The 22582-nt window shown below is 39.0% G+C and overlaps 1 protein-coding gene and 1 long non-coding RNA gene across 3 annotated transcripts in view; one reads left to right on the forward strand and one right to left on the reverse strand.

Annotated features, from left to right (window-relative positions):
- The window catches only part of LOC144058401 (uncharacterized), a 36546-nt gene extending 22056 nt beyond the window's left edge, over positions 1-14490 (reverse strand). The window contains exons 1-2 of one of the 2 annotated variants that reach the window (XR_013295428.1): positions 13223-14490; positions 12916-13037 (exon numbers count right to left, since the gene is read on the reverse strand). This is a non-coding gene — a long non-coding RNA (uncharacterized LOC144058401). Of the gene's footprint in view, positions 1-10406; positions 10490-10603; positions 11095-12915; positions 13038-13222 lie in introns of those variants that run through there. The other variant, XR_013295427.1, reaches the window with a different exon arrangement.
- aplp1 (amyloid beta (A4) precursor-like protein 1) overlaps positions 1-21576 on the forward strand; it is a 44087-nt gene extending 22511 nt beyond the window's left edge. The window contains exons 2-17 of the mRNA XM_077576787.1: positions 5858-6037; positions 7441-7570; positions 10641-10753; positions 10832-11019; positions 11088-11395; positions 12943-13070; positions 14333-14407; positions 14486-14644; positions 14708-14836; positions 15144-15243; positions 16171-16338; positions 16420-16440; positions 16770-16828; positions 17458-17523; positions 17608-17751; positions 18630-21576. Coding sequence (XP_077432913.1) covers positions 5858-6037; positions 7441-7570; positions 10641-10753; positions 10832-11019; positions 11088-11395; positions 12943-13070; positions 14333-14407; positions 14486-14644; positions 14708-14836; positions 15144-15243; positions 16171-16338; positions 16420-16440; positions 16770-16828; positions 17458-17523; positions 17608-17751; positions 18630-18728 — 2067 coding nt within the window. The 3' untranslated portion in view covers positions 18729-21576. The remainder of the gene's footprint in view (positions 1-5857; positions 6038-7440; positions 7571-10640; positions 10754-10831; positions 11020-11087; positions 11396-12942; positions 13071-14332; positions 14408-14485; positions 14645-14707; positions 14837-15143; positions 15244-16170; positions 16339-16419; positions 16441-16769; positions 16829-17457; positions 17524-17607; positions 17752-18629) is intronic.
- The last annotated feature ends 1006 nt before the right edge of the window (positions 21577-22582 follow it).

Below are 22582 nucleotides of genomic sequence, written 5' to 3' on the forward strand. Positions count from 1 at the left end.
TATCTACAGAGTGATGCAGGAGCAGGTAGAAATAATATTTTGTGAAAATGAGGCGAGCCTGTTCATCTCACGGGAACCGCTCCTTTTTTTTCTCCCCAACAATGACATTACGTTATTGCCGCGCGTAAAATGAGCCGTCTGAGTGGCTAAATTAACCCTAATATCACCACCACAAATGTCATCTTTATAGGCTACTTCATGTTTCAAGTGGATTAAATTAAAGTCAAATATAAAGCCACAACTCTTACTCGAAACAACTTTGCAGATTCACGTACGTCTCCCGTGCGGACCTCGTGGATGCGTCATACATAAATCAAGCTTAATGCCCCCGCCCGCGCGGCGTGCATATTGGACTTTTGATGACATCGAGGTCGGATATATGCGACCTGGCCGTTCTGCGACTGGGGTCGCAATGCAAAAATTCGAATACGTATCCGATCTAGGACCACATATGAAAGTGACCCAGGTCGGATATGAAAAAAATCTGAATTGAGCTGTTTAGACTGACATAAAAAAAAGTCAGATACAGGTTGCATTTAGGAAAAAAGATCAGATCTGGGTCGCATTTGCTTGCAGTGTGAATGTAACCTAAGAGTGTTGTTTTGTTGGATCTAACTGCAGCGTTCGATACGGTGGTCTATAGTATTCTGTTGGTTCATTTGCAGCACCAGGTGGGCATTGGTGGTTGTGCTCTTGAGTGGTTTAGATCCCATTTGCAGGGTTCAATTGTGAGGCCTCTGCTGTATGCTGCCCCTGGGTTCCATCTTAAGAAAAAAAAATTGAATTTTCTTCCACTGCTATGTGGATGACTGTCAGATCTATTTCCCGCTGAGCAAAAAAGACGTTTTCTATTGAGGCCACTTTTGTCCCATCTAGAGGAGATCAAGGCCTTTCTTGAATTTCAATCAAAAAGAAACAGAGGATATGCTGTTTAGTCCACGTACATCACTTCGTATCCAGTGGTGGTTGTTTTAAAGTGCTGTATGAATAAAGTTGAATTGAGTTGAGTTGAGTCACAGTCAGTTTCATGTTACCAACGTGCAACATAAATTTCAATTTACTACAAAAAACATACACATTTAAACGATAATTTTTAATGACCTTATGACCTTGCACCCTGGAACCCGAAGAGTAGGGATGTTACGATATCCAAACATCACAATACGATATTATCACGAAATAAAGGTCACGATACGATAATTATCACGATATTGTGGGAAGGTTGGCGATACAAAAAACGGTCACAATATTGTAAAAAAGAAAAAGAAAAAAGAGCTCATACTGCTTTTGTACATTACAGCAATGAAAATTATAAAAATATAAATATCATATATAAAAATATATAAGTACAATATATATATATTGAGACACTTACTAATGCAAGCAAACATTGACTTGACTTGTTCACAAGCATATTATGTTCCCCTTCATCTGACCATTAGCGTGGATTTTAAACATAGAAGAGCCAAAAAATGTCTTGTGAAAATTAAACTGCACAAAAAAAACTAGCCACCAGAGGGTGTTAGAACTGCACAAATGGACATCAACCTGATTTTTTCGACAAATGTGCTGCTTTTAATATCATGACATGACAATGACGATTTTGTGGCAGTTTTAATATTGTAATATCACGATATTGCAGTTATCGTTACATCTCTACCGAAGAACAAAACAAAAAGTACGGAGGTACACAATCAGCAAATTTTTTTCTCTTCACACGAACCATTGACAGTTTTTTGAAAGTGCATTAAATTGCCCATTCACACTTTTTTGTAACCTTGTATAGTAATAATTGAAGTAAGAAAGTTGCAGATTATGACATCACCTCATTGGCAGAGGTAATGGAATAACTACAAAGCATATACTGCATTATTGTGTGGCATTCTGTCTGTTTGTGCTTGCTTGCTGTATGGTTCTTGCTTACCAGCATGTAGAGATTGCGCATGATTTAACAGTGATCTGGGTCACAAACCAGCAGGAGGCTACATGTTGGTACGCTGCTTTGGGACAAACTGGGGGAAAACAAACAAAAGTGAGAATTTTTAAAGCGATCCTTGCTTATCATCTAATCTGATCGCAGATCAGGCTGGTGTGCAGCCTTGCTGTCATGGAGGCCGGGAGCCTCGTGCTCCTTATGGACTCCTATTGATCGGTGGGGGGAGTGCGGTGATTTAGTTGCAGTCATTCTGCATTGATTTTCTGCGAGTGCACAAGTGGAGAGCAGGCAAAATGAGAGAGCTTGGACCGGGGGGAGCGGCCGAGGTTATCTTCTCAAATTTCCGGAAGTACTTTTTCTTCATGGCGCTGACCTTCCCCACGTCAAAGAGAGATACTTGCTCAGACGTCAGCTCAGCAGCTTCGCAGGACAGCAACCTCAGCAAATGCATTCCTTAAGCAACTAAGCCCCGAAGCCATACAACATAGTCAATAAAAGTCAAACAAGCACTTATTTCACTTTCTAATTTGGCTTCCCAACCCTCTGAAACCTGATGTGATGAGCAGCTACTCGCACGAGAGCCGGCGTGAGAGAAGAATCGTGCCAAGATGAAGATAGAAGCAAGGGCCAAGATCCAAGAAGCTTTTTTTATTGGCAGTAGAGCTGAGTTGTTTTAGAAGGCAAGATTGTTGGAAAACCCACACGGCAGACAAAGCAAGAGTATCCACAGCGGGGGACGCAAAGTGGCATTTTTCCCTCTGGTTTGCTCTAAGCAGTAAGCACGGCACGGTTTTTCGACACACAAGTTCGTGTCGCAACATGAAAGTAAAGTAAAATACAATCTTCATTTTACAAGATAGCTCAAATTCATTGTGTGGCCAAGCTTGTAACTCAAATTACTTGTATATAAATCAGTGTTACTGATTGAAATGAATTGAAATCATATTAATCCATTTAAGTACTCCCACAAAAAAAAAACACCACATTTTCTGTTACATATTGAACTGTAGCACTGCTGCAGTATGCATGTGTTGACTTGTGCCTTTAAAAGGTGTCGCTGAGAGACTGAAGTCAGAAGTTATGATGCCAGCCCTGGTTGACCATTTACCGGCCCCCGTACTCTTTGCTTTCATTTTGTATTTGTGTTTGACTGCCCAGTTAAATAGCCTACATGGCTGAAAGTGCATGGCAACTGCTGCTCTTTTTTTTTTTTTTTTGCGATGTCACTCGAGTGGTTGAAAATTGGAAAATCACCACTAGTTTAAATTTACAACACAGAGCAAAATCTCAACTATAAAAACATGTTAGTGGGGGCGTATTATTGTTACAGCTATAATATTACATTTAAAAAAAAAAATAAACAAAAACAAAAAAACCTATGACGGCATATTTGGGCCACGTATAATTTTTTTCAGAGGAGGTTAATAATCAGAGAAAAAAACTTTAAAATGTTCCACTTTATAAGGTAGCAAATTTGCAAGAAAAAAACTCAGAAACTTACGACAAATACACGTAGCGTAGCTATAATCTAATGTGAGGATTCGTTGGTGGTTAATGGAACACTATTTATAAAATGAAAAGGCAGGATGGAAACTGATTTATTCTTAATTTAAACTTCATACTAGAGCGACAACACTTCCTGATCCCCTATCAGCTGACTAAGACTAACCAATCCGAAGCTAGCATACTTTAGGTAAATGCAAGTGAATGACGGGGAGCAGCAAACTCGACACATCAAATTAGCTACTTGTATTAAAAAAAAAAAAAAGTATGAATGTGTAAAATAATAATTCTGGAAACATAAATGTACAAGTAAATATACATTTGAACAAATTAACTTAGATGCTTGATCCTCAAGGTGTGGACCTTCGCCAAGTGAGGCGTCTTTGAACACTGGCAGCACCCAACGCTTCAAAGTGCGAATGTTTAATGATATGGTTCATCTCTGCTAAAGCAATTACTATCTCCTTATTTGAAAACCAGACCGAAAAGTATTGGCCCAAACATCCGTGTTGTAAACTATGTGTATTTCTCGAGTTTTTTTCTCGCAAATCTGACAATTTATAAAGTTAGTTTGCCACTTCACAAAGTCGCAAATTTTTCACGTTTTTTTCTCAGAATATTGCCCCACCCTCTAAAAAAAAAAGTATTTGCTCGTGGCCCTAATACGACGGCGTATTTTCCCACCAGTGAACAAAATGTAGTTTTAAACAAAATATAGAAGATTTATTACAGAAGAAAGTGCCATGTTGCCACTTTATAAAGTTTTTTTCTCGCAGATTTGCCACTTTATAAAGTCACACAGTTTGTTTTTTTCCAGGATATTGCCCCACCCTCTAAAAAAATATATAGATTTGTTCGTGGCCCTAATAAGCCGTTGTATTTTCTCACCATTGAACAAAATCAAGTTTTAAACAAAATATAGAAGATTTATTACAGAAAAAACTAGGTGTGCCATGTTAAGTTTAAATAAATAAATAATTGTTAACATACTTTTTCTGTTTTAAGTCTTCTTAGTAAGTCACAGTCTCCCATCATAGGTGAGTTATTTGTAGGACAGACCTGTGTGCTACTCATATTGCGCTTGAGGCTGACTAATACCTGCTGGCACTTTTTTTTTTTTTCAATGCACATTCATCAGACCATAAAGGCAATTTGCTATGTCTCTTCCGCCTTGCTAAAAAGTTAATTGGAGGCAGTTAACGGTCCTTCTCGGTCTGTGTACTTTTACGAGGCTTTGCATCATAAAACACCCGCCAAAAATGCGGGCATCCGTCAACGACGGGTAGCGACAAGAGATTGAAGTGACCACCTCCGATATTCAGTATGTGTGTACTCCGCTAAAAGTTAACCACAGCACCTGTTAACTTCCTATTTGTTCTTCTTTAATGTATTTTCCCCATAGGAAGTACAGTAATGTAAAATGATCACTCTGAATTTTAATCAGGACTTCAAACAGTCGCGCTGCAGCCGGCCCAAGCAGCGTTTCTCTTTGATCAGGCATCACCCTCATATTTTTTTTTCCCCTTCTCACTTTCTTCCTCCGGGCAACTCTCTTCTAATTGGCTCAGCGGCGCTTCCAGCCTCCCTGTCATCTTTAGCTCTATCTCTCAAGTCCGTCTGCAGACATGAAAAGCTTGCCGCTATACAAAGGGCCCTATTTTTTCTCAGATGGCTTTTTAGAAAACTGACTTCATGTTCATTTTGCTGTATGCGACCTCCATGAGGCTATGTTGGTGTTCTTGGCGCCACAGTGAACATGTTTGTGAATGTAGTCGGAGTCTTTTTATGCTGATTACTGGATCCTCTCTTCTCGGCGTGTGCTGTGTTGTTAATGTAGTGAAGTGGCTCATCGGTCAATGAGCTAGATTTAACACCTGACTCCCAGCCCGAGTGGCTGTTTGTTCCTCAGTGCGAGGTCCCCTGGGTTCTCCCCGGGTGGAGGCAACATATTCCACGATCAATAGCAACATCCAAGAAGGCTGCCGTCAGGGGAGAGAGGCGCGCTCTCATAGGAAGCTGTATTTTATATTGTACTGTATGTATTATAATGTTGATATATTTACTGTACATCCTGCACGCCTCAACCTTTAGTGCTCCCGACAAATGCGGCATTAAACTGGGTTTCTTATTGGCTCTTACTCATTGGCTTAAGGATTTATTTATTTTTTAACAGCGAGCGATCAATAGATGTTCCCTGATATTGAGTTCTGTCAATAACCTTTTAAAGCTCCATTCCCCAGTGCATTAGCTAAACTTTTCTGTTTTGATATCTCACCCTCGGTCAGCCCCGGGTTTATTGCTGGAGTGCATCTACCAATTATCCGTGCCTCCCCCCGGATCAGCTTCACTATTATCTGTCACTGGGTTTGTATCGACTCGTCCTCATCTCCTTTGTCTCTCCCCCCCCCTCATCTGCAGGCGTTGTCGATGAGCGAGGTGAACGACCCCGGCCCCCAGGTGGCGGAACCGCAGATTGCAAGTTTCTGTGGCCGTCAGTTGCTGCACATGAACCCGCAGACGGGCCAGTGGGAGCCCGACCCTCAAGGCCGCAAGGACTGCTTCAATGATCCCAGTGAAATTCTCTCCTACTGTCAGCAGGTAGGCTTGACAAAGGAGGCATCAGTACTGTTGGAGCTATTAATTCTATATTAAATCTATTTTTAAAAATGGTTCAGAGCTGCATTGGAAACTATGATCAATAAAATATATGAATATCATATTAGGGATGTTCAATGCCACTTTTTTTTAGACCAATATCAGAATGAGTACTCGAGGGGTCACTAATACTGATACCAAGTACTGATACTAGTAATGCAATTTTTATTAAACTAAAACCAATGACATATAATAATAAAAAAAAGACCCGTACAACCCAATATAGCACTTTGCTTAAAATTGCATTAAATAAATGGCAATTTTCTATTTTTCCCATTTATTCACAAAATACATATTTTGCATAGAACACAAAAAAATCCAATGGATTAAATCAATAACTAACTAAGTAAATAAGTAAATAAAATGAAACAATCCAGTGGCCATGAAAAGGTCAGATCAAAGTATGTTCTTTCAACTGATACTGGTAGCGCCCACTGTTGCGAGAGCCCGATACCATGAAAGGTTCGTATCTGCCCGATACCACTCGCCCATCCTAATGGATATTTTAAAAACTTTTTTTTTGTTTTTTACAATTTGGTCTGATCTATTATCTTAATCTACCCAAAAATATACAGTAATATAATAGTTTGTCTCTGTGTGCCCTGCGATTGGCTGGCAACCAGTTCAGGGCGTACCATGCCTACTGCCCGAAGGCAGCTGGGATAGGCTCCAGCACCCCCGCAACCCTTGTGAGGAATAAGCGGTCACGCAAATGGATAGATGAATGGGTGGATGGACAGTAATATAATATTCCACAAGATTAATGTTAAGAATTAACAATGATTATAATTTTTAAAAATTATATTATTATTATTCCAATATCCTCTTTTTTTCCTGAGCTGTGTACTCATTTTATGAGACAATCACACATTATTAACAGTAAATACAGCATATATTTTAGAGGAAAGGGCAACTAAGCGCCATCTGGTGGCCACACTATGCATATGTAGAACCAATGCAGCAGTGTTATTAGATGGCTCATAACGTGCTCTGCATTTGCTGACAGCTGCTGAACAAATCTCACCAATTACCTCTTACTTAAAAGTCAAAAATGTTGCCAGTTATTCAAAACAATTAAATTAAAAAATGTCAGTCTAAAACAGTTAACAAGATGGTAGTAGTGTCATGTCTAATGAAGCATTAGACAGATGACTTGCATGGTGGTACAAAAGTGCATGAGTCTTTCCTTTCTATAGTCTTCTTCCTGTACCCCACAACCATCGATTGACCCTCCTCCTTGAACCTGTCCTCTGACCAAATGTCCCCCATCCCCTCCATTTTGTCTTCATCCCCTCTGCTATGCCCATCCATCTCTCTTCCATCTCTGCATGGACCCGCACGACCAGATGTACCCAGCGCTTTCCATCTCCCACGTAGAGGAGGCAAAAAGTCCCGTGAGCATCCCTTACTGGTGTAAGAAAGGCTGGAGCCACTGCCAGGCACGCCCCTTCATAGTGGTGCCCTATCGCTGCTTAGGTAAGAACCAAACAGACGACTGTAATACAAATCTTCCAAATGTTTCAAATTCTGCCTATTTGTCAAAGTGTGTCTATGAGTTGACCGTTACACACCTGCTAATTTACATATATAATAACTTTCTCATTGTAACACGATATGACAATTCTTTATCGACCAATCATAGGGCAGCAGTGCATCAACACAAAAAAATAAAATAAAAAATAAGCACCTCCTTCAAATAGATATCTGGTACTGTTTTTGAGTAAATGGTCACAAATATGCCAACTAATGAGTTGCTGAATGTGTAGTGTTTCACTCGCCTGGCAGCGTGGGTTGTTCCCACTCAGTGACGCTGTGAATGGTCCTTTGTCTATAACGGATGGATATACTGTTGCAAATAAAGGACACAAACAAAATAAGCAGTACTTGTGGTGGAGTGTGGTCGACTCACTGGGAAGCAAATAAGACAGATGACCTAAAGCTGGTGATTAAGACACACGGAGGATGGAGGGATGGAATATGACATTGATCGATGAATTGCTGCGGTGGAGACTTTATGTTTCTATTAGGGCTGTCTTTATGTTTCTATTAGGGCTGTCAAAGTTAAAGCGTTAACTAATTAATTAATCACAAAAAATATCGCATTCATCATGTTTTGACGCAGATTAATCACACTATTAATTTTGAACACAGATGATCCTTTAGCTGACAGCAGATGGTTACGTTAAAGCACAGGTTGTGTTTGAGCAATAAAAATAACTACATTCATTAAAGTAAAGCATTTAATAAATATTTATGTCTGACATTCAGAATATTTGTTCATGTCATTTTCCCCCCATTTTAAATTATGCAAGTAATTAACTGATTAGAAAGAGTGGAGGATGAGCCTGTGCAGTGGATCCAAAAATGTTGAAGACATTCTCATAACATTAAATGTTGAAGAAAAGGTGCTCTTTAAATTTGGCAGGCAAAAATTTTTGAGAAAAAGTTGAATTAAAGTTCATCGTGATTAATCAAAATTCTAAGATGTGATTAATCTGATAAAAAAATTTAATCGAGTTTCTATCTATACTCTACTCTTGCTAATGATTATGAACTTTGTTTGGTGACTAAAAGGACAACGACTATTTTAAATAATTTTTTGGGCACCTCCCTGGTGCAAGTGTTCTAAATTAGTCCTAAGAGGAGGAGTTCTTGTAGCCAGATCTAAGACATAGTATGCCTCGGTTTCTTCCTTTCAAACTAGATATGCCCATCTCGTCATGACATCGACACACATACCAAGTTTAACAACTTAACCAATTTTTAAAACTGTCCGACACATCATGATGAAAAAATTGCCATCTGCGTTCGTACTGCTTTTTAAGTGTGCGGTGAGCTCGACACCAGCACACACATGATAATTCCACCGACATTCACAAATACCCTCCTGAAAACTATATTATAATTAACAACTATATTTTAAAATATTTGTTGAAGTACCAAAACTGACTTGTGTAAGTAATGTTTGCCACATGGCATGCAGACTGCTGTAGATTTCAAAGAAGAAAAAAGAGCAGCAGAAGAAGCTAGGCTAAGCTAACCGTTAGCTTATAAGCTAACTACAGTGAGGCTTTAACTACTACTACTGAATGACATGAGAGACACATTTTACAGACACCATGAACAGCCATTTGCTCGCTTATCTGTAGTAATTCAGTCCTTGTGGGTATTTTTTAAGATTGTAAAAAAAAAAAAGGGTATAGATTTTTTTTGTAATGAAATATTAGGGTTTAACTGTTTTTTTCTCTTTCCTCTGTCTGACTGTGAGATCTCTCACTCGCCTCCATCTTATTTCTGTAGCACTTTAACAACCTCAACTGTAAAATGTTGTATAGCCTATAAAACATATGAGGAAAAATGTAACATTAATAATGCAATAAAAAAATAACTACATAAGATACTCTTTTCTAATTAAATTATTAAAATACCCCCCTTCACCAAGTGAGGGCGCCAGGATCATATACTGTATGTCTATGACTGGGATTTTGAAATTATAATCTCGCAATCACAGCATGTATGACATCCCTCACATTTGCTACAAAATGAATTTGAATGTAAACAAACAATGGCAATTTTCAAACACACGATAGTTTGTCCATTGGCGAGTAACGTAAATAAGAATTGGATCAATTCTCCTGCCCTATTTAGTCCTCTGACTCCTTTCTGTTGCTTCACTTTACTTCATTTTAGCGCCAGTTCTCATCTCTCTGTACATCCTCCGGGATGCTCCTCACAGTTGTACCATCGTATACAAACAGCAAAAGTCAAATAACGCCAATAATCGCCGCACAATTAAACACTGCGGCCAAAACACTGTGATAGTACAACACAACTAAGTAAGAAAGCTGTTCGTAAACAGGCTGCATATGAAGGCGTACACAACGCCAAGCGCTAATACTCTCCGCCAAAGAATGTCAAAGCCAGAAACACTGAAAACAGTCCAAAATGCGTTCGCATGATGCTCAATGAACACTAAGTGACAAAAAAGGGTGGAAAATAACAAATTAAGGAGAAAGTTGGCAGAGCTGTTGTCAGAGGCTGCCAACTCACTGACGACTCACGCACACTCATGCAATCCATCTTTGATTACACACGCAGAAATTAGTAGCAGCAAAATGCTGATAACATATGAAGGTACTGTACATCTCAGGCACAAAATAATGTTTTAGTAAATTATTATTTACTACACAATGAATGGCGTTTTTTAATATACTTTATTTATATATATATATATATATATATATATATATATATATATATATGAGTTTCAGGCTGAAAAGTCAAATTCTCACAAGCACTTGCATACACTTACTGTAGTCATGGTCACACCGCACACCACAAGATAATCGCTCAGGGTTATCGTTTAGAGGCAGTCAATAATCGGTTCTTCGCTGACTTTGAGAGAGACAAGAAAAGAGAAAAAGATGTTCCGGTTAACAGTACCCAACATTCAAACCCCGTGAAGCCAAACCTAAAAAATAGGCGTAGAAAATGGAAGATGATTCTCACACTAAATTCTCCATGTTGTATTTCCATGTTGGTACAGAAGGTGAATATGTGAGCGAGGCCCTACTGGTTCCAGACCGATGCCGTTTTCTCCACCAGGAGAAGATGGATGCCTGCGAGAGTTACGTGTACTGGCACAACATTGCAAAAGAGGTGTGATACATGATGGAGTACATGTGTGTGATGATTTAATATGTGTTGAGGACGACTTGAATGTTCTTCTCTTTTAAGGCGTGCACTGTAGACAATCTGGAGCTTCATAGCTATGGGATGCTTTTGCCGTGTGGTGAAAATTTCCGCGGGGTGGAGTATGTATGCTGCCCGGGCCGAAGCAGCGCCAGCAGTAAGGCAGAACTAGAAGAACGAGAACTCCTCGCTGGCCACCAGACCTCGCAGAATCGAGCAATACTCAATTCTGCGTAAGACGCCACTGACCGAATCAGCTTAGTATGTATAGATTTATGATCATCACCTTTTATTCCTACAGTGCCAAAGTGATAGAAGCCACCCCGAGCCCATCACCCGACACCGACATGTACGAGACGGACATGGAGGACGATGATGACGAGGTGGTGGAGGAAGACGAAGAGGAGGAGGAGGAAGAAGAGGACGAGGTGGACGATGAGCCAGTGGAAGAAGAGGATGAGGAGGAGCCCATAGCAGTGAGAAACCAAGAGAAGTACGAGTACCCCATCGACTCGGGTCCCTACCAGACGTCGGACTATCTGGACTCGTCCTACTATGACAAAAGCTACAAAGCCACAACCTCGCCACCTTTGATGAAAGGAGACAGCGGTACTTGTACACTTGTATTAATTATGTCAATATTTATGGGGTAATATAGTGCTTCACTTTTTCCATGTTTTATATTATTGCCAAAAATGTATGAGTTTTTCCCTTCAAAATGATAAGATGCATTGTTTCAACTTATCATCCTGCTGTTACTACAGCTCACCATAATTTCCAGATCATTTATGCAGCTCCTTTTTTTCATATGCATTGAATTCTGCAGCATAAACAATGATGTGGCTAATTTAGGGCTTCACAATTATTTCAAACTATTATTTATTTTTTGGTACAAAACTAGAAAATGTTTACGCATTTAAAAATATTAAGACCAATATAAAAAAAAATAGAAACACTATAATTATGTAATTTCCTCATGGACCAAACAGAATTTATAATAATATTTATTTATTTATTATGCTGGCAAAAACTTGAAGTTGGAGTGCAGCTTGTGCAGTAGGACGATCATTTATATTTTGGTACAAAACAAGAAAATGTTTACACATTTAAAAATATTAAGACCAATTCAAGAAAATAGAAACACTATAATAATGTAAGTTCTTTTTGGACCAAACAGAATTTATGATAATATATGTTTATTTATGTTGCTGGCAAAAACTTGAAGTCGAAGTGCAGCGTGTACACTGTGCAGTAGGATGATTTTTTTGGTACAAAACAAGAAAATGTGTAAACGTAAAAAAAACTGATTTCAAAAAGTAAGACAAATAAAATTAATTGAAACACTATAATTATGCAAGTTCCTTTTGGATTAAACTAAATGTAATAATTATTTTAAAAAAAATAAAAGTTGCAAGTGTGTAAACAACTCAAAAATTTGTATTAATAATATATTTTTTACTATTATGCTGATTTTGTAATTGTGGAGTGTAATAATTGAAATTGTAATTTAATTTCGATTAATTACACAGCCCTAGGCTAATTTATGGATTTTACGAGCTAACGCGCTTCATGCCAAACCCTAACCCTCCAGGCACATAGGTAGAAGGTCGGAACAACTAGTACTCTTCCAAGAGTTGGCCTCTCTTCTAAAATGGTGAAAAGAGCCTAAGTCAGGGAGATAAACAAGAACCCACCAATCACTCAAAGTCCCACCATACAAATTAGAGAACCTTCCAGAAGGCTAACCACCTCAATCCATCAGGTCTGCATGGTTAGTCCTTCGTAAAAGGCACGTGACAGTCTGGGGATATTTGTGCCAAGCTTGTCACTTCATGTTAAAAAATAAAATAAAATTAAGACAAAAGTTTAGTTTTTTGTTTTTAAGACTTAAAGTATAGCAAAGGCAATGAATACTTATCCATATGGAGTTTCTTTATTTAATATAACTAAAAAAAATGTCATTGTGATTATTGGGGGGCTTTGTGTGGAATTTTGAGGGGAAATAATCAATTTTGTAATGAGGCAGTCAACGAAAAAAGTGTGTGTGTGTGGGGGGGGGGGGGGGGGGTAGAGGAGCTGAGACTATTTTGCACTGCAACTTTAAAGCAAGGCAAAGTGAAAGCAATCACCTCTATTTCCTGTCGCTCCCATTGCAGTGACAACCACTCGACCCACAGATGGCGTGGATGTTTATTTTGAGAAGCCAGTGGATGACACAGAGCACGCCAACTTCCTGCGTGCCAAAACAGACCTAGAGGAACAGCGGATGAAGCGTATCAATGAGGTGAATTTCACAGGGTGGAGAGAATATGAACAGGATCATAAAGTCAAGCATTTTTAGCATTAGCAATCTGAATCATTAGAACAACTCAACTACTGTAGTTATCCATCCATTTTATTCTCATTAGTGTAGCAGGTGACAACATTTACATTCACCTCTGGACAATCTCCTCCGTAAGAGTCTTCAATGAAGCTGACATAGCCTGACAAAACGCAACAACACTATAAATGTGTAAAGCTGATGTACAAGAATAATACACATAATAAACGAGTACCCTAAATTTTCACTACAGTTTTGATAAAATGTTGAAATGTTATCACATTATGCATATTTATACATAGCACAGATAAACAGTAAACAGATGGCACCTTAAGGAACTGCGAGGGTGCTTTTTTTTAAATTGGTTTTGACTTATTACGTTCAGATCTCATACATTGGTTAACATTTTTTGAGCAGCAAGTTCTAATAAGTGAACCTATTCATATATCACAGAGATGTTTGTCTATCGCTCGAGAGATAAAGCTAAAAACAGATTACATTTTTATTTGTAATCTAATAATAAAGTAATGCCATTTGAAAATGAAGAAGAATATACTGGTATGTACTGTATATTTTATTTACACATTAAGCAAGCCGCCTGTGTGGAGTTTGCAAGTCGAGTCAAATTTATTTATATAGCTCTTAATCACAAGAGACTCAAAGGTCAATAAATTTCATAGAGGGAATTTTATTCTAAAAAGGTTATATTCTGTCCCAGTCTAAACAGAGTAAACTTTACACTTAGAAGAGTGTAAAATAGACGAGAATGACGAGAATAGGTGAAAACAAAAATACAAATCTAAACAAAAGTGCAGATCATGACTAACATGATTGTTCTAATTTGTCCAGTAAATTTGGTCATGTTCAAAACATAAAAAAAACAATCATGAAGTTTACTGATTCATGTTGCACGCACACATAAGGAGTAGCGATTTGTAAATATATATTTTTTTCTTTTCTTTTTCTTTTATATTTTTGTTTCGTTTTTTGCGATTTGTAAATATTAAACTGGGTTATCATTTATGAGCACTGTTTTCCGAGCAAATCAGGGAGGCCCGATTATCGTTTTGTGTGTACCCTGCTTTACACAATTCAGTGCCAGAAGAAAGTCCAAATTTTGTCAAGCTCTGAATCATTTGGGGCTTTTCCCCTAATATCGTAAGCAAGCAGTCTATGACCATGTCTATGTAGTTTCGATGGAAAAAGTATACGTGCCTGTTTGTTAGATCATGAAGGAGTGGGCTGAAGCGGACAACGAGTCAAAGAATCTGCCAAAGTCAGAACAGCAAGCCCTAAATGAGGTAAGTATGTCAGGTGGCCTCATGGCGGCGCTGCTTTCATGGCCTCCATTTTATGCCATCATCATCATCTATCTCCAGCACTTCCAAAACGTGCTGCAGACGCTGGAGGAACAAGTGGCGGGCGAGAGGCAGAGGCTGGTGGAGACACATCTGGCCAGGGTGGAGTCCATCCTCAACAACAACCGCCGCCTGGCCCTGGAGAACTACCTGACCGCAGTCCAGTCTGACGAGCCACAGGTAAAACATAGAAACCGCATGGTGGCAAAATGGCCGCAAGAAAGTTTCCTATCATCCTTGCAGCCGGAGCGCGTGCTGCAGGCTCTGAAGCGATACATGGCAGCCGAGCAGAAGGACCGCAGACACACACTCAGGCACTACCAGCATATTGTGGCCGTCGACCCGCAGAAGGCTGAGCAGATGAAATTCCAGGTGCGGGAGTGACGCTTTGAAATTTACTGCTGACTACAGGAAATCCTGTGGGGGTTTAATTAACTGATGGGAAAAAAAAAATGAGAAGCTGCAATCAAAGGTAGATTTTGCTGACTATAGAAGCAAATTTGTTTTGTTTTTTTCCTGGAGTGGAACCTCCAACGTCGAGCATGATCCCTTCTGTTTGACTTCCAAGTTCTAATTATAAAGTATTTGGGGGAATCATTTATCCTCTGTGCTGTGAAGCAGGGTCTGGGTTCAATTCAGGGCCAGATCCATTGCGACTTGAAAATTCTCTTTTTTCCAGGTGTACACACATCTGCATGTGATTGAAGAGAGGATGAACCAGAGTCTGGCACTGCTCTACAAGGATCCTATCTTGGCCGAGGAGCTCCACGATGATATCCGTATGTTGAGATATTTTTTGGGTGCATTGGAATGATTCAACAGCTCCAATTAAATTTACTGATATTTACTGCTATTTCCTACTCTGTCAATATTGACGGATATTCTTGATTTTAAAACAGTGGAATTGTTAACTCATTCACTCCCAGCCATTTTCACTGAAGCAACCCCCTTCGCTCCCAAAAAGTATATTTGTACCTGTTTCCGTTTTGCAGCAATTAGCATTAGAATACAGCTAAATTTCATCTGGCATCTTTCATCATCTGGCTGATCTCTTATACTCTGCTGCCACCTGCTGGCCGTTTCGTTTTTCTCCTCCAACAATAACGACCATATTGGTCGTTTTACCATGCACCAAAATACAGCCAAGTGTTACATATTTTAGTTTAGCGACCTCTATTGGCCATGTTCAATAGCGAAAAAATTCAAAACTGACACTTGAACCCAGATCGTCTAGTCTAAAGACTAACATCTATCCTACTGAGCAAACAGTCGAGTAATGATCTTAGTGTTCATTTTTAGTGTTGACATGTATGTCAATTTGCCGTCATGGACATGGTAGGGGTTTGGATGAGGCTTTCAGTAAGGTTGTAGGGTACATGTTACGTCTGTACATGGGACACTAACGGTTGAGATTAGGAAAAGGCACAGTGAGGTTGTAGACCGCTATAAAACATGTAGTCAACACTAAAACAATCATTGGACAAATAGTCAGTCAGATAAATACTCGTCTGACCAGACGGACCGGGTTCGAGTCTAAGTTTGGGATTTTTGCGCTATTTAACATAGCCGATAGAGTTCGCTAAACTAAAATATGTAACACTTAGTCGTAATTTGGCACCTTTTCAAAACGACCTGTGTGAACACGTGTTTGGGTTTGAATGAGTTAAAGATGAAATTCACAGAAGATGAATACGTGTTCCCTGTAGAAGAGCTCGTGCGGGCGGAGCGCGGCGACATCAGCGAGCTCATGACCACGTCCTTCTCTGAGACGCACACCACCGAGGAGCTTCTGCCAGCTGAGAGCGAGGAAGAGAAGGATGATGAGGAAGAAGAGGAGAGAGAATTCCAGAACAGGCCTTATCCTCCCCGTGTTGGTACGGATTGTTTGGATCACTTTACATCTATCGCACACGGCTGTTCTTTTCTAACATTGTCTTTCCTCCTTGTTACTACAGACCTGCAGTCAAATAAGAAAGGTGAGCAAGGATTCACACTCGATCGACCTATCTATTGTACAGATGGGGTTCAGGAAATGGAGGGGTTGTACAAACTATTCCTATAAGTACAAATAGGCGGTGGGAGGGGGGGGGGAGTACCTTGTAGGCCTAATAATGCTCCTATCCTACACTCTATATGTCGATCTATCCTATAGAGTAATTTTTTCAGTCAAGTATTTAGAACGTAAGATAAGCCGCATGCTTTTTGAAAAATTGCTATGTATGATTTATTAACACCTTTGTTCATAGGATCTCTTTGTGAATGCGGTGTTCTTTGAGCCAACGCGATGTTTTTTTTGTGTTTACAGGAGATGAATATGACTATGCCACATCTGAGAGGGCTCCTACTTATGAATATGAGGAAAAGGTAGGATGGGTAAAAAAAAAATGTCATAGTTACGTCACGATTAATCGCAAATTGTATATCTGTTCTAAATGTACAATAAAATATTTTTTCTTAAGTTTTCATACTCTTGAATGTTAAACTAATAGAGATATGGCTGCATCTTTTAGTTATTGATACAGTAATTTCATAATAATTCATAAAATTGAGTTATGAATTAAAAATATGTACTGTACTGTAAAAAGTGTAACATTGTTGGTGTTGAGGTCATTTTTCTGCCACTAGGTGGCATAATTGCATTTGTTAGATGTTGGCGACAGCTCAGTGCATTTTTCTTTTCATATTAGGAGCTATCTAATCTTTAACATGAAGTAACTTGCGAATTATTTTAAAAATGGCAAAATACGACTCGTCCCCATTCTCCACAAATATATGCATTATTATTACATTTATTACTGCTCAATTTTGACGTGGGCGTGTATGCTGCGTTGCGACTGGAATTCCCCCACTTTCCAAGTAAGGGACAGTCATTAATCGCGCGTTTAAAAAAGTTATTGCCGTTAAAGGAACTTTCAATTAACTCAAAATGAATGCACGAATTGTGAAACTCTTAGTCTCTAAATGTTCTGGCACCTTCTGTTCTTCCTTTGTAGATCAACACATCTGTGGAGCTCAAGCAGGTTGTCTACAAGCCTGATGAGATCGAGAGAGATGAACTGGTAGGAGTGATGTGGCGCAATGATCAGTGTTCAAGAAATTTGCAAAAAAAACATGGTCATCACTTCGCATCTTTCTTTCCAAAGCAACCCGACGCATTGGAGACATTTAACCGCGGAGCCATGGTGGGATTGTTGGTGGTGGCCGTGGCCATCGCCATGGTGATGGTCATCAGTCTGTTGCTGGTGCGCAGGAAGCCCTATGGCACCATCAGCCACGGCATCGTCGAGGTAGGACGAGTGGAGTGCTACATGAAGCTACTAGAATAACACTTGATATTTATATATCCCTGAATAAATTAATAAAATGTTATATATATATATATATATTAATTAGGGGTGCGAATTGCCTAGTACCTGACGATTCGATTCGTATGGCGATTCATAGGTCACGATTCGATTCGATACAGATTAATCGATACGAATCTATGAATTGATTATTGAGATTTTTTTTAAACTCAAATTCAGAAAATACTAATCAGTTAACTTAAACAGTAAACATGTACACTGTAAGATTCGTATGAAAATGGATTTATCTGAAAATTCAGGTTGCAGTCCTTCTCATGTTTGAACAGCACTGAAATAAAATATTAAGGTTTAATGTTCCATTGTGTAAATCCTAACCCTAAGTAAGACGTTTTGTTGAATATTCCCATTAAAAAATTGATTTTTAAGAACCGATTCGGCCGCATATTGAATCAATTCGAGAATTGCGCGCTGTACTATCGCGATATATTGCCGAGTCGATTTTTTCTAACACCCCTAATATTTATATATATATACTGTATATATATGTATATATAGTTGTTTTTGTTTTCATTTTGTATTTAATTTAAAATTAGATTTTTTATATCCGTTTTTATTTTCACTTTTATTTATTTATTTGGTAAGTTTTGGTCATCCACGGTATACTGCTCCGTCCCCGTCCGAAACTCAATTGGCCACCGCACATGTGCAATGCGCTGTCCTAAAAATAGTCGTTTGGGCTTAATTGCGAACAGCCCTATTATTGATAGTTAAAACCCCACTAAAATGCATTTTCATACTATGAGACCTTTAAAGTTTCTGTCCTAGTGTGTGATAATTGAGCTCATGTTTGTCCCCAACAGGTGGACCCCATGCTGACACCAGAGGAGCGACAGCTCACCAAAATGCAAAACCACGGCTACGAAAACCCTACTTACAAATTCTTTGAGCAGATGAACTGAGTTTGTAGCGAGTCGACCACTGATCTCGTTGCGTCGTCATGGTGGTGCACCAACCACGCCGCCTGTAACGGATTGAGATTTTGTTAATTAACTGGAGCCTTTAGTCCATACCTATTGTAAATGACCAACTACATCGATCATCATTACCAAAATGTGAATAGTGACTATTACACTTCACCTGCTGTAATCTCAAACTGATTAGATCCTGCTGCATACAGTAGAAAACATTCCCATTGAAACAATCATCACAGTGGCATGACTTGACCTACTGACACACCAGAAACTGAATGGTGCATAATGCTTTATAATATTTATTTTTCATATTGTCTCACATAGATAATCTTGTATCCGCGTAGATGAGTGTGATAGGCAGCCCGTTCATCCTCATTTAGCACCACATGTGACCAATTAAATTCAATTTACCGTCATCATCTCCAAAACTTCCAATGAGGTCATATAGATAGTATTTTAAAAATAGAAATCACTTACTTCTGAGTATCAGCCCTCAACACTCGCTTTTAATAAATTGGCAGATATACAACAAAAATATTCAGTTTAGCCTAATTCAATTTATTTGTACAGCAACCTTATTAAATGTAAAACAGAATATAGATTTAATGAAAGCATGACAACTCGGTGTATGAAGCTGCTGTTAACTATTTGTGTTGTTCCCGTCACTGCTTCTTAAAAAGTCGCCGTTGCGAACGGACACTGTAAATAACACGTGGCGTACAGTTAGGCCCCAAATGATTCATACCCCGTTCAGATCATGAGTTATTTGTCGAATCTTCTGCCTGAAAATGACACGATACAGCAGAGATGGACTTTAATTAAGCATATTTAAGATATTGGATGTTATTTTTTAGTCTTTACACATTCTTTTGCATCATTCTAAAGGATCCTGGTAACTTTGAGCGGCAATTTAATTTTTGACCCTAATGAGAACTTTCCACGCAATGAATATCTTTTGACGCTTCATTCGGTCTTCAGCCACTTTTCTGGTGTCAATCCAGTCAGAAGATAACCGCTTACTTTTGTCGAGGGTATGATTAATTCCGGGCTCAAGTGTATCCTCCTAGTAGTAGACGTCCTGGTAGACGTTTCTTTAAGTCATTGGTGTAACGGAATAATACATCAACTAGTGCATTGTGCTGTAAACGAGAAGGAGAAGCATTTTCCTTACATGGCTGATTGAAAACGGACTGTTGTAAAAAACCAGCACAAGGCGACACAGTAACTTCTTTCTGAATGTATTTAAGGTAGATGTTGAGATTCCATTTCCCTTAGTGACTTTATTTTTTCCCCGCCGTCATTCCCAGAGAAGTGACGTTAGGACACCGCGCGACGTGCGTTGACGCTCTCGTCAAGTCATTTGTAGCAGCCTGCTCATAATTTGTCAGGTGAATGTCAAGGCAGAGGAATTCAAAAGGTGTAAAATACTGAGTGCGGTATATTGTGTCAGTGTGTGTATTCGATTCTAAAAAAAAAATAAAAAATAAAAATAAAAAAAACACAGCACACGTAGTTCTAAGTAGTGATAGTATGTCATTAAGCTACTCGTCTTGACATCTTAACACGAAATATTAGCACTCGATCGACGTTCTTTTTCCTCTTAGTTGTGTGTGTGTCATTTTACAAAGCCACTTGGAGGGTCATGTTGCAGGATGTGCAGATAATCCCCTTTTTTGGAGATGATGCAAAAAAACAAAACAAAAAAACACACACAGGAGTTGTGGTGGTGTGTTTCACGAGGCGGCTTGTGTTCCGATGAGTCACAGCGTTTGTATAATTTGTACAGCTATGTTAGTGAATGTCCACAGTTTAATGATACTACTGAAACCATAGATGAGAATAAGCTTGCCTGTTTTTATTTGGATGGCAAAAAAACACCACCGAGGGTTCCCTACCAGCATTTAGCAAACGTAGTAAGGTATGTAATACCGTAGTTACCCGCAATCACATTTATACATGTGTCCTCCGTTCAATTCTCTCCCTGTGAAATATTCAAAATGTTGAGATTTTAATTGCTGCGTTATTGCCTTTTACAATGCTGTGTTTTGGATGTAATTATATTGTATTTTTTATTTATACTGGACGTAATAATCAGTTGGTTCAAGGGTCATGCTTTTCACGTGTCATTTTAGAAGCTTGTATAGTTAAACAATGACATGTTTAAGATAAATGTGAATTGTAGTCGGGTGTATGCGGCCTAATTGACAGCGACAGTGTGGCACTAAGCACAATCCAAACAAATGCTCTCTATGCGCTGGGGATGGGTATTGGACTACATTTCCGTCAGCAATTAATGAATTATTTATTTGTGAAATATTATTTGAACCTGAATGTTCTCAACTCCTGTGTTTCAGGGGCAGAATAACGCTGCCCCGGAGAGTTGTGTCATAGCTGAAGTCTTCTTAGATATAGCTTAACTTCACCATCACTGTCGCTGGGCTTCTTTAGACAGCAAACTCGTTGAGATTGAATCAAAAATGTTGGTTGTTGGTGGCAGCCAAGTAGCGCACCATTTGGCCTCACTTGCTCCAGGTTGCGGTAAATCATCAATCAGTTGCGGACAAAGGATCAATTATAAATCATGCCCATCCCTGGCTTGTGCGCAGATATACAGAAAAGTACAACTCTGGTTCTGTGCCACTACTAAAAGAAGATGTTTGTTTGTTTGCTTTTCCCATACGATCCTTTGATCAAAGCCATGTACCAAGAAGAAGCGGATATTCTAATTTGGCAAAAAAGTGTTCTCTGTTGTGTAAATGTACTTGCGAGCATTCGGAGGCTGTAAAAAAACACACCAAGCTAATTGATAGTGTAATAAAATTGAATGACCCATAAACTGCTATGTTTGCTTTTTTTCCCCCATTGAACCTCACTTGCACCTTTTCTAATCTAACATCTGCAAACATCACACTAGCAGTATCAGAATTTTAAGGGGGAAGTCAACCTTTAACATTTCTTGGCAATAATATTTCATATGTGACCTCACTAGTCTAAACATGACATTTTGATTAATATTAAATTTATGGAATATGAGTTGTGCAGCCCAATCCAGCCATTTTGATCCATCTCAGGGGGGGGGGGGGGCTGGGGGGGCATTTTGCCACTTTCTGTCGACTGAAGATGACATCACAGTTGCTCAGGGCTCAGGCAACGACCAATCACAGCGCAACCTGTTTTCTGAAGCTGAGCTGTAATTGTTTTTTACCTGAGATCTGAGCAACTGTGATGTCATTTTCCCTTGACAGCAAGTGGCAAAATGGCTGCCCTCTGAGATGAATAAAAATGGCTGGATTTTGCTGATTAACCCATACTTCCCTCACACAATATTAACCAAAATAACGTATTCAGACCAGCGGGGCTGCATACAACAGGGGTGCCCAAGAAATTTATTTTCATAAGAATCGGGATTCTCATTTAGTACGATTCAGAATCGATTTTAAATGTCCCAAAATCTTTTTTTTTTTTATATTATTTTATACTGTATTCCCTTTGTTTGTGTGTGCCTTTATTGGGAGCGCTGTTTGTTGTACCCAATTTGGCCACTTAGGGGCAGTGTGATTCCACGCGATCTGATACACTGTTAAATTGTAGCCACATTAGAGAGTAGAAGGAAAAAGTCACGATCAAGCTATTCCAATAAAAGTTGTTTTTTTTTGCAGCGTTGAGCCGTTCTTTTGCGTGATAAAAGTGCCACGAGTCGTGCACTAATTAGCATTAGCGAGTCAGACTGGAGTAGATCATTACAATTCCTTGAACGTCTATAAATTGAAGCAAAAATCAATGTCAATCAAATAATTTTTAATCAAAAATTGTTCTTATCGAAAATCGATTCTGAGTCGGAT

Source organism: Vanacampus margaritifer, chromosome 9, assembly GCF_051991255.1.
Source record: "Vanacampus margaritifer isolate UIUO_Vmar chromosome 9, RoL_Vmar_1.0, whole genome shotgun sequence".
NCBI classification, from domain to species: domain Eukaryota; kingdom Metazoa; phylum Chordata; class Actinopteri; order Syngnathiformes; family Syngnathidae; genus Vanacampus; species Vanacampus margaritifer.